The 12,422-nt window shown below is 43.4% G+C and overlaps 2 protein-coding genes across 2 annotated transcripts; both read right to left on the reverse strand.

The window, feature by feature from the left end:
- Positions 1-3,171: 3,171 nt before the first annotated feature.
- Positions 3,172-6,575, reverse strand: LOC114683590 (melanoma-associated antigen B2-like). Its single transcript, XM_028857910.2, has 2 exons — positions 6,491-6,575; positions 3,172-4,760 (listed from the first exon to the last, which is right to left on the reverse strand). Exon 2 carries the CDS (start codon positions 4,699-4,701, stop codon positions 3,673-3,675), a length of 1,029 nt encoding a protein of 342 aa, XP_028713743.1. The 5' UTR covers positions 4,702-4,760; positions 6,491-6,575; the 3' UTR covers positions 3,172-3,672.
- Positions 6,576-9,971: 3,396 nt separating this feature from the next.
- Positions 9,972-11,860, reverse strand: LOC114683592 (insulin-like growth factor 2 mRNA-binding protein 2). Its single transcript, XM_028857912.2, is given in 3 exon segments — positions 9,972-10,283; positions 10,286-11,254; positions 11,257-11,860. Coding segments are annotated over 3 exon segments (1,791 nt in total). The 5' UTR covers positions 11,834-11,860; the 3' UTR covers positions 9,972-10,038.
- Between the last annotated feature and the right edge of the window lie 562 nt (positions 11,861-12,422).

Consider the following 12,422-nt stretch of genomic DNA (forward strand, 5'->3'; position numbering starts at 1 on the left):
CAGATGGATCTCTGCCTCCCAAATGAGAGGATTCAAGGCGTGTGGGCCACCATTTTCGGGCCTCTATGTCTGTCTAGTTGCTGTTCTGTCCTCTGACCCCAGATAAGTTTATTAGGGTGCACAATATATTGGGGCCTAAATTATGAATTACTTGGTGATCATATTTCTCTTGATCTTGCTTCCAATATTTTGACATAAGAGCATTTACTTGTGATTAGGAAAAAAATAATTGAGGAAGTCAAGTAAGTCTCACGCTAGAAGAAAATATTGTGGCTTTAGTTTATCTTAACATTGGGTGATGTCCCATCTCTGTCACTTACCAACTGCGCCAAGTGTGAACATTATCAAATTCTCTGACCTTCAGGTTCTACTTGTGTAAGGTGGCTTTGGCAAGCTTTGTCTTCTCTAGATGGTGCTATAGGTGTACAAGAATGGACAGTACTTAGTCCAGTGACTGACTCATTGGATCTTGTATTGTCTCTTGGCTACCGTTTCTAACTAATGCTATTTCCTGATTTTCTTCCCTTAGGTATTATATGAAGGAAAGAGAGGGAGCCTCACCTAACATAAATTCCTGCCATTTCAGTGTGATAATGAAAGGCAAGGTAGGACATTTCTCTGTCATCTGTAATCAAAGATAAATGGGCATCTCAGTCCCCATCCAGATAGCTTGATTTGCCTTTTGACAGAACGGTAGGCTTTATGTGTTCCTGCATTTGTGCAAGTGCATATGGAGGGTAGAAATCTATGTGGGATGTCTTTTTCAGTTGCTCTCCAGTTTATGTTTCGGAACAAGGTCTCTCACTGAACCTTGACCTCACCAATTTGACTAGATGGCTGGTCAGAATGCCCCAGGAAACCTTTTTTTCTTCTGCACCCAAGCACTGTTATTACAAGAGCATGTTGACACACTTATTTTCTTTAATACACATGCTAGGGTTGAACTCTGGGGCTATTGTTTGTGCCACAGACCATTTACCAGTTGAGCAATCTCTCTAGCTCCGTTCCTCTCCATTTGAACTGTAAGATATGTCCTGTATATGAGGCCTGTGACTCCCTGAGATCCAGTAGAAGGAAGTGAAGTGGATATTTTCCGGTTACACATTTGTCAATGGTATCACTAGAATGAAAACTATGACAACACAGACTGGAGCCTTATGATGTTAATACCAAATAAGTGTCAGTCCAAACTCCTGGTAGTCCCAATATTCCCACCTCAGCTGCTGTGGGATACAGTCCTAGAATCAAGCCTTGCACTATCCTGTTCACCTACAGTGGGAACTGATAGGAGTCTGTGTTGTCCTGTTACGTGTAAGGAGTTGGCAGGATCCTGGTACAATCAGGAAATCTGGCCTCTGCTGACATGAGATAGCACACACTTTGCCTCTGTGATGCCTTGAAAAGAACTGTCACCATAACCATGTCTCAGTCCCTCCATTCATGCTTTGTATCACTGTGTTGACTCCTGCTAGGCAATAAATATCTCATGTCTTCTATATGGAGCCCAATGTCATCAGTCCAAGGAGATCCTACCCTTGAGACCACCTCACCCACAAAGAAGGGATAAATTCAACCAGGCAATCCTATTCCTTTCCTTCTAGGGGTATGGAAGTGAGATTTTTTTCTAAAGTTCCTTTTAGTATCTTCTTTCCCTTAAGTTCCTAGTTGAACATCCCTGTTTTCTTGGGTCTTGTGCAACCCTCACCGCAGTTCATTAGCTAGTTTTTATCAAAGCCTGGCCTTCCTCTCTCACTTCACATCAGCGAGGTGTCCCCAAGGCCTTTATGTCTTTTAAACCTTAAAAGAGTATGTGAACCAAGGTTTATCAGACTGGCAACTGTGTTTGGGACTGTGTCATAAAATAGATGGGATAGTATTCCCATTATGTACCTTATATTCTGATGTTTTGATACCTTCAATTCTTCTATAGGTGTGTTCATATCTCAGTATCTTTTGACTTTGTCTCTGAGATTGAATAGTTCTAGGAAATGTCCAGTGCTTTTAAGTCTGAAGTGAGTTCACCTTGGTATACCTTCTTGAGAATAGGTTCCTGTGCCAAGAGTGACGTGAGATGGACAACAGATTCAGGATACTTAACAAAAACATGTTAAAATGATCATTCTCTTTACAGGTAGAACTACATTAACATCTGCCACAAGAGACTTACTCTCTAGTGGAAGCTGAATGAAACAAGGCTACATGTCAGCTAGGCAGTTGCTGTACAACAAAGTATTCACCATCCTGACCTGAAGTACCTAATCACTCAACAATGGATAACATTGCAAATGTAAATATTCACACTGTTGTTAAATGACCATTTTTCTTTCATTAATCTGATTTCATTATTTATTAAAACACATTTATTTGGGGGAGCAAGAGGCACATATGATGGCATGCTTATGGAGGTCAAAAGACAATTTGTGATAGTCTGTTTTTCTTCCACCACATGGATCCTAGAGATAAAGCCTAGGTTCTCAGGCATGGTGGAAGGTGCTAAGCCATCTTGCAGACCCTCTGTTCTATTTTTTTTCCGCTAACTATGATTCTAATTCCATAATTTGGGCACAAGTTCCTTCTCTACATTAATCAAGATGTGTGTTGGAGAACTGAAAAAAGACCTTCAGTTCTGGTTTTCAGCTTATGAATGAAGTATCATAGGCTCTAGATCAGGGGTCCAGTATGAACATCTTATTTACTATCCCTGTGAACTTGGTGACATTAGGATATTCTGTAATGCTCAAACTCTCCACTAAGAAGAAGTGAATTTATTAGAGTCCTCTTTTTAAGACCAATAAGATTCATGTTGAATGTGTGGCTTTGGTATCTGACTTGTCCTGTATGTACTTACTAAAGGGTGGCACTCATTAATGTGAGTATTTTGAGCTGTTTCATTGGTAGTATCCACCTGAGATTATTTCTATTCATGTTTACCCTAGGAGATGCCATAAAATATACAGTTCTTGGGGCCCCAAACACAAAGAGCAAACAAAAACATTCTGTCACAAAGCAATGAAAAATGAAAGAAAAATGTTTTCTATTCAAGCATACATTCCCCTGTTTCTTCTTTAGGAAGTAGACCACATTTGACTTTCATCCATAATAAGAGCTTCTTCTAAAACCTATCATTATATGGGCAGTTATTGGGTCTTATTTTCTTAACATCTCCAGTAAGACTTTCCAAGAACAGATGTTTAATTAAGTGTTTTGGTAAAATACAAACCTTGAGCAATAAATCCAATTTATTGTGATTTAGTTTCTTACACATCCTTTAATATCATAAGCAAAGTAGGTATGCATCTCTTACATGTTTAAAAAAAGAAATGTGGAGCAAAACAAAAAATGAACTAAAAGTCTATTACTTTTTCTATATCTTCTTTTCTCTCCTACTCTCAGGCACATTTAGATTCTAATTCCACATTACCTTATGGTACATCACTAAAGTTGACTATGAAATTTCAAATCACATTTCACATCAAATCAAACTTTCAACCCTCACCTTGGTAAACAGCAATGAAGGCATGATCTATGGTATTGTTCTTTTTAACTTCTGAGTTCAAGTGAATGTTATGATAAAATACACTAAACAGCTTCATCAATAACTAATTTGAACATCACAAAAGCAAAGATTAGTAGGTTCTTTCAATCATGTAGTGGAGACTACCTTAGATCTCACTAGCAGGTAGGAAGGCTGGACTTGGTTTTAGAACGTCTCTTAGTCTTGCATTTAGTGCTTTTCTGGGTTGCACCTTCAGCATGAGCACTATCTTCTTCCATCAAAGCTGATTCATAATTGGATGGGTAGGTAGAGGAGCCAGTTTCACTGACATTGCCCAGAAACTCCATCACCTTTGCCTGGCTGGTTTCAGCATAGGCTTTTGGCCCCCACAGGAACTGATAGGATGGAGGATCCCCATCAGGAACCCGACGGTATTCCAGGTACTTTTCCTGCACTAGCTCTTCAGTGATGAGCTTTCTGATATCCCCAAAGATGAGGTGTGGGACCCCATCATAGATTCCTAACGATTTCAGGAAGTGCCAGACCTCCTCCTCGGGGGCACAGTAGCCATTTAAGTAGATCACACCTAGGAGAGGGATCAGAATGCCCCTGTTGGGAAGACCCAGCTCACTGCTCCTACTTCCATCATCCTGGAAATCTAGCTTGCTGACAAGCTCATAGGATTGACCATTGGGCTGGACTTCTTTCAACTCTAGGCCAAAAACCAGATCCAAGCGGTTGGAAGCTTTCTTGAGGATCTCAGGAAACTGCTCCTTGAAACGTTTGTTGACTGCATTCAGCATTTCTTCTCTTAACAGGGGCTCTTTCTGTTTGTACTTGGTGAGCATGTACTCCATCAGCATCTCTGTCTTCCTTGTTAGAAGATCCTTCCGTGGGCTCTTCCTGGAGTGCTGGGCCCTAGAGGAGTTCCCAGTTTTCTTCCGTCGGCTGTCAGCACTTTTATCAGAGCTTTTGCTGGCAAGGCAGATACTGAAAGTGGTGGCATCAGGCAATTCTTGAAACAACTTGGAAAAGATATCAGAAGAGGCACTTGGGGCAGCACCTCCAGAGGCATGAGCAGAGGAAGAGGATGACTCTCTTTGCTCTGGTGTCATGGTCTGAGTATCCTGGAGCTCTTTGGACCCTGTTTTGGTCTGGCGGCGTTTCTCACGAGCCCGGGCCTTACTCTTTTTTCCCCTGGGCATGATGGATATGGTCAGTGACAGCAGGACAGAGTAGCTCACAGAGCAGTTGCCTTGGATATCTGGACAGAGAAAATGAGATAATATAAGCACCTTAATTATGTTTTGAATGTATTGCCTTTTATCAATATTCCTTTAACTTTCCCCAAACCCACAGGGCTCCTGGTCTCCTGAGTAACTAACGGCAGGCACTGCTGAGGTTCAACAAGGCTCCCTGTCTCCTAGTGTTCGAGCACCCTCAGTTCTAGGATTGTATCAACTCTTTGTATCTTACAGGCTACTCCCCTCTGCTAATTTCATTCGACAGCTCAAAGGTTGCTTGTAATCGTGAGGGAGAAAGCTTCAGGGAGCTTCAGTACATCTGCACTGAGTACACAGAGTGCTGAGATTAGCAAAGCCTTTCTGTCCTGGGCCCTCCTGGGTCTTCGACCTTCCTTCAGGTCCCTTGCTTAAGTTCCCAGAAAATCTTGGCACCACCCACTCTATGCTAAGCTTTTTAGACTGAGGATATTCACCCTTTGGGCTAAAATAACGAGATGAAAGAAGTGTTGAAACTGGCAGCTCGACCCTTTGCTTTCCGAAGGTGAAAATGCCTTGAGAGGCACTGATTACGGCTAATAATGGCAGCATTTCACTGCTTACAGCAAATCTGGGGCTCCAAATGGGCCTCTTTTTTTTCTGAAAGTGGTCCCCTCATCATAGTTCATTGCCACACACTTTACTTCTGTTAGGCACTGCAAACCAAGGCCTAAGTGAACCCATTCCACCCCCTCTGGAAAAAGAATGAGACAACAGTTTATTTTGTCAGATTCCTCACAAGCCTTAATCAGTCCTATACTGCTTTCAGTATTTCATTTTGTTTCCAGCCCTTGCAACATACTACTATGCTTCAACATTCTTAACTAATACGTTTCTTTCTTTTTTGTATATTTTGATTATACTAAATCATGTGAATCATCATGGAATTTTACACACACACACACACACACAGAGAGAGAGAGAGAGAGAGAGAGAGAGAGAGAGAGAGAGAGAGAGAGAGAGAGAGAGAGAAAGTTTGATTATATTCATTGGCCATTGTCCCGTTTTCCCTGCCTCCTTTTTCTTCAGAGACTTTTTTTTTCTCATAAACCTCTTATATCTAAAATTGTATGTGGTTCTTAAATACAGGATTAAACCCTTCTGTGTTTTCTTTGTTCTGCTCCTTGCACTCAAAACATTGTATCACTACACAATTCAGGATGGCCTTGCTTCTTGAACATATCTCTTCCTGCCTCTGCATCCCTCCCACATGCTCCTTTGCTGTCTAAATACATGGTATTTGGGGCGTTTTAGTTTTCGTTCTTTCTTTTTTTTTTATTTTAAAAAAAACCATGTTTTTTTTACTGTTGTTTGTTTTTTTTCTTTCTTTTTTTTTGGGGGGGGTGTGAGGGAATGCTACAGAATCCATAACCACTGAGGATTTAGTCAGGTTGTTCCATGTTTACTTGCCTAATCTTCATGGGGTCTTCTAGAGCACAATGCAACGGGGCCGAGTGTGGAAGCACAATTGTTTAGACTGAGCATTCTTTATCACGTAGGGTCCAAAGTTTGGCTTTAATCGTCGTATAGGATACCACCACAGTGTCAGAGTTCCTTTCTAAGATCAAGGTCCCCTCTCTGTTCTGAGACCTTCCAAGACACATTGTAACCCACGGCTTTCTCAGAACAAGCCCCATGACATAAAGGTAGAATTGAGAACAGCCTCTTTGCTTATCTGAGGGGTATCATCTTAGTACATATTCAGATTCCTTACCTTGACTGTGAAGGCTTCTTTTGGAACGGCAGCTGGTCTACGAGAAGGCATCCAGCACCTCTGCCAAGGGCACCAACAACCCAGTTCCTCCTCTTCCAATAGGAAGTGAGAGTAGATCACATCCGGTCAGGGGCTGGCTCTCAAGATTGACAGCAAGGCCAGGTTGCTAAGTAACCCCACTGTCAGTTCAATATGGAAGGCAACCTGTAATTCCTCATTGTATTCAAGCTTCCTCAGACCTTCACACTCTTCAGTCTGTGGCACACAGAGTTCCTTGTTTGAGCCTCTGAAGCCCACTGCAGCAAATGCCCCATTTTGCCCCCTATCCCCCATCCACTTCTCAAATACTCCTAAACCCCCTCATTTTGTGTGCCTTGCCCCATATTGTTTGTCCCTCCAAATTGGAACTTTCTTCTCAGCTTTCAGATAAACTTCTCTGCTTTCCCAGAGATAGGAGAGTAAGTAACAAGATTGCAACGCTGTCTGGTACATCACAATCAGGAACAGTTTCTACTTGTCCTAGGATCCTTTCCTCTATTGATTCAAATTTGCCAGCAGAAAACATTGCCCTCCTATGTCTTAGTCCTTGGAGTGGAAGTTTAGATATGACATAAAGCTTAAAAGATATCTCTCTGGCTCACAGGGCTGAAAATAGAGTTAAGACTTTTGGTGTCCTCCTTTTATTCTGGAGTGGTCTAGCAGACCCAAGTAATTTTTCAGTGTACTTATTGAAGCTCTCCAGCCTCCACAGGAAACCCATACCTTCCCAGGTCACAGCAGACACTTTAGCCAAGCCTTACATGAATCCACAGCTTTTGTTTCTCAGGCTGTATAGCAGAACTCTGAGTTTCCCTGATTTGGGACAGTCCTGCTCTTTCCCACTTAGGGTGTTTGGAATTTGAAAAAGAATTCTCCCTTGCAGAATTGAGGCCTGCTCATTACATTCTATCAGTCTCCTTGCTGAGATTTTCAAGGCAGAAATAAGGAGCACCCCATATTGTATATGCTGGCTCAACATAGTGGATTCTGAGGATCCTGAGATTTCTTCTACTTTTCTGACTCCACCTGCCATAAACATAGTCCTCACCCTTTTTCACTCATGTGAGTAGAAGTGTACACATGCCTCAGTTAAGACTGATTTCTCAACCCTCACAGATATAGAAATAGGGATATGGCGTTGTTTTTCATTCTCTCTCTCTCTCTCTCTCTCTCTCTCTCTCTCTCTCTCTCTCTCTCTCTCTCTCTCTCTTCCTCCCTCCCTTCCTTCCTTTTAAATTATTTCTTTCACAATTTCATACACATACATAATGCATCCTGGGTACTCTCCCCCATCCCTCTCTTACTTCCCTCCTATCCCTGTAAAGACCCCTCCCTCCCTACTTGTCCATTTTCTAGACTCAGGACATTTGGATTTATTGTGTCAGTGACTTAGGACAGATGTTTTTGGTCTACCACTCTTTTCAGGGGCATCCTGTGAGTGGGTCCTCACCTTATTTTTTTATAGTGACATCTTTCTGACTGTGAAGAGTTAAATTCAATCTATTACATCTTGCTCATTATTCCCAGACACCACCCAGAAAACAAAACAAACAAACAAACAAACAAACAAACAAAAACTAAGCACATAGCTCAGCTTCATAGCTCCCCCTGAGTTCTTCCATAGTTAAGAACAGGACCTGGCCATGTGCTCTCTACCGTCTCTGGTGTGAGTTCTTTCCCAATAAGATTGCTTTCCCTCTATTTTCCTGTTGGATAAGCCACATTAGGCTAGGGACATTCATGTCTTATGAGAACTGTGAGTAAAGTCAATATTGCAAGGGACCACACTTTTCATCTTCCTCAAAGAGTGTTAATTTAGGTTTCTTACTGGGTATCTAAGAACCTAAGGATCATAGCACTTCTGAACTGTAGTTACCACCTTAGGCCAATATTCTGTCTCACCTCAAGAGAGATGTCTAGTTTGAATATCCTGCCTAAGGCATTTGAGGACTGAGCGCAGGTTTATTTATTATGTATACAGTATTCTACCTGCATATACATCTGCAGGCCAGAAGATGGCATCAGATCCCATTATAGATGGTTGTGAGCCACCATGTGGTTGCTCAGGATTGAACTCAGGACCTCTGGAAGAGCAGCCAGTGCTTTTTTAACTGCTGAGCAATCTTTCCAGCCTTGAGTGCAGGTTTAGATGGATTGCTAAATAAGACTATAATTTTTAAATGGGTTGGTGTATTTTTTTTGTTTTTTTTTCTTTCTTTTTTTAATTTTTTTTCTTTTTTTTCTCTTCATTTTAAAAAAAATCTGTAAATTTAATGCCCTGGGCCAACAACCTTGTATAAATTGCTATTTTCCTGCACTTTACGTTTTTAAAGAAAGAAATAATTTCACTAAATGTTGATGGCTTATATACCAAAATGTAAAAAGACAAAGTACATTCTTTCTTTCTGGAGTTTTCCTTTGTTTGGTTGGCTGGTTGGTTTGGAGGGTTCCCGCTTTCCTCTTCCGAGACGCCAGGACAAGTGCCATCGACTCTTGTTCGCTTGAGTAACCAAGTGTAAGCTGAAGCTGGTTCGTGTGTTTCGCGTTTGTTCCGTTTGTGTGATGTGATACTCAGAGCACTGCTTTGCCTGGGGTGTGTGTGTGTGCGCATAGATATGGGGGAACAGAAAAGGACGAAGGTATTCAGAAGGATGGCGGGCAAAGAGGAAGGTAGGGGAGGGAGATAAACAGAGAGAGATAGAAATATATAGCAGTATGCAAAAAAAAAAAAAACAGTTTAAAACCTGTGAAGCAGAGAAATGGGCGCATGGGGTAAACAGGTGACAAGGGCCTGGGGCCCCTCCTCAGGGACGGTATCCTTTCTGTTGATAGACACAGGTGACCCACAACTGCCATTAAGTGTTCTTGACGAGATTTCCCTCCAAGTGAAGTTCGTGTGGGCGGCTCAAAGTTCCTTTCTCTACCAATGGACCTCACCCAAGACTTTATATATTCTTTGAAGTCTAAAAAAGCCTGCTTTCTCTTAAAAAAGAAAACAAAATTAATAATCGAGTAAAAATTGTAGTTAGTTGAGTTATTTGATATATTATTTCTAAAATATATTAACGCTGCAGGCACCCTGTGTAACCCACAGGCCACACATCTTAACATCTTTCCCCTTCTAGTTTGTACATACATGTACAGAGACAACGTTCCACAGCAAAGAAAAGGCTGTGGATTTTGCTTTGCTTTGAGTCACCTATGTTAGTTCAACTGAAAGGGGTAGCGTCCTGGGAGCCGAGGAGGGATCTGAGTGGATGGGCAGTGGATGGCTGGAAGCCTGCAGAAGCCAGGGGAAGCTGGGCACAGGCCAACTGGTGTTTCTGCGGAACCCGGGCCCTCCCTATGGCCTCCTGGATCCCAGTCTGCAGGCCTTGGCTGCTCTGCAGACTTCTCACTCCTCAGGATGGTCTTTGGTTTGCTCCCAATCCGCTGACTGTTTGGTCTCGTCTCTCTCGGGGGTTGGGAGGGTTACATTCATCTCTTGTTTGCTGGCGCCTGTGGGGGCCTCACTTGCTGCGCTGTGAGGCGACTCCCTGAGGGTATTTCTGCTCCTGCTGCTTCACCTGCTGTACAATTTCCCTGATCTTGCGTTGCGCAGTCTGGCTGGCGAAAAAGTGTCCGATAATCCTGACGATCACTTCTTTTTCATCTGGGGTTTGGTCACGAGGCACGATAACTTCTGCGCTTGTCAAGTTCTGGAGCTCGTTTACGGTTTTCCCCCTTTTGCCGATCACACGGCCGGCTGTGGACGAGGGACACGGATGTGGGCTTCCAGCTTCACCTCTTCTTTGGGGTTAAAGAAGTTTTCTTCCTTCAGCTTCCCAAAGATCCGTCCCTGAGCCTTGAACTGGGCTTCAGGTGGCCCGGTGATGATGACCATCCTTTCACTGACATCTGGACCTTCTGCCGGAGCTATCTTGATAGAGGCACCAGCAAATGGAGCCAGCTGTTTGATGTGCACCCCCTTTTTCCCGATGATAGCACCCACAGCCTGGGTTGGAATGAAGAGATTCACAGTCTCCTGCTCTGGGTAGGAGTGATGATGCAGGAATGGGCCAAAATGGTGATGAGGGTACAGACTGGAGATGTATCCGGAGTGGGTAGCGAAGGGATGGTAGGGGGCACTGAGTGGGACCCCACGGGGCCCTGCTGGTGGAGGAAGCACGGACAGTCCTGTTGAAAAGATGCCAAGTGCACTGAGGTTCAACCCTGGGATTAGATTGGCTTGTTGATTAACAGCCAGCATATCGTTTTTGAAGGCCTCTTGCAGCTTCTTCATGATCTCTATCTCAGCATTGGCGCATGCATCAATGGCGCCCTTCACTGTGATGGTTCTCTCAGGGTTATAGATGCTCAAATCCTGCAAGGATGAGATGGTGATCTTGGTCCCTGTGTCATGTTCAATTTTCTTCAAATTTCTGCCTTCTTTGCCAATCAGTCTTCCAACCAAGCCATTGTGGGCCAAGATTTTCAGAGGCACCTCCTCAGCTAGTTTGGTCTCATCAGCCTCTTTCTGCATAATTTCAAGAATCATGCGGCACGCTGAAGATGTCCCTTCTGGGGTGGCATGGATGGTGACAGGCTTCTCTGCAGCCCCAGAGTTCTCCTTTCTGTGGATGTCTACCCGGGACTGGGTCTGTTTAGTGATGTTCTTTATGGTCAAGCCCTCCTTTCCGATGATGGCACCAACAAACTGGGTGGGGACCAGGATCCGCAGGGGAAATCAATCTGTCTGGCCTGAGAAGAGCTCCCGGGGCTGTGGCCTTGTTCCCGGGAAGAGTGGTCCCAACGCTGGACTCGCTGAGGGGGTGAAGGAGAGCTCACCTCTTCAACGGGGATGTAGGAAATCTTGAAGGAGTAGTTCTCAAACTGATGCCCACTTAGCTTCTCAATGGCTATCTTTGCTTCCTCTCTGGTTGCATAGGTGACGTTGACAGCAGCAGTTTCAGTATCTGTATTGACTTGTTCCACATTCTCCACTGTCCCACACTCAGCCAACAGTCCATCCAATACCTCCCACTGCAGGTGAGGCGGGATGTTTCGAATCTGGATTTTTCTGCTCCTTAGCTTTTTAGAGACTGAGTAATCAACTTCCATGATTTCCCCATGCAATTCCACTTTACCCGAGAGGGTCTCGATGGCGCAGATGGCCCAGTTCTGGTCGGGGTAGTCCACGAAGGCGTAGCCGGACTTGAGCAGGACCTGTCCCGCCAGGGGCAGCTTCCTGTCCCCGAAGAGCTGCCGGAAGTCGTCGGCGGTGACGGCGGGGCTCAGGTTCCCGATGTACAGCTTGTTCATCATCCGCGTCTTCCCGAGAGCCCGCGGCTCCCCCGGGTTGGTGTATTTTTAGTACTCTTTCATAGAGTTCTTTTTCTCCTTCCCTTAGAGATTTCTTGAAAAATTAAGCGCTCATGAAACCTCTTGAATATTGTCCCTACAGTAAAGTTGACCACTGGCACTTTGAGTCTAATGTGAAGTGAGGGTAACTCCACATAACATGCCAGGCTCTGAGCCACAGGTACTGAGTTGTCAGAGAAAAAACTGGTGATGTATACTCCTTTATAACAATTAGTATGAGTTTGATATTACCCCTGTTTTAATTGATTTACCTCAGTCATGGAAAATATCTCTATGCAGAATGTTTGTATGATCCCTAAATTTGCAATTACTTGACATTGCACATGTGGGTAATGCTACTGTCACAATGTATCATCTTTTTCCTCTCTTTTATTGAAAGGTTCATTTATGGTAATTTTTTTTAATTCCTTTGGCTCTGTACTCTAATTCACTGTTTTATAAATAGAATTATTCAGAATCCTTTAAGGAGGTTAGACCAAAGATTAAATGAGGACATGCTTGCTTTTGTTAATACTGCCAATTTCCCATAAGA

The sequence above is a fragment of the Peromyscus leucopus genome, chromosome X, assembly GCF_004664715.2.
Source record: "Peromyscus leucopus breed LL Stock chromosome X, UCI_PerLeu_2.1, whole genome shotgun sequence".
Lineage (NCBI taxonomy): Eukaryota > Metazoa > Chordata > Mammalia > Rodentia > Cricetidae > Peromyscus > Peromyscus leucopus.

Bases quoted from the DNA above. Each gene is read 5' to 3' on its own strand.
- LOC114683590 (XM_028857910.2), bottom strand. From the start codon at position 4,701: ATGCCCAGGGGAAAAAAGAGTAAGGCCCGGGCTCGTGAGAAACGCCGC.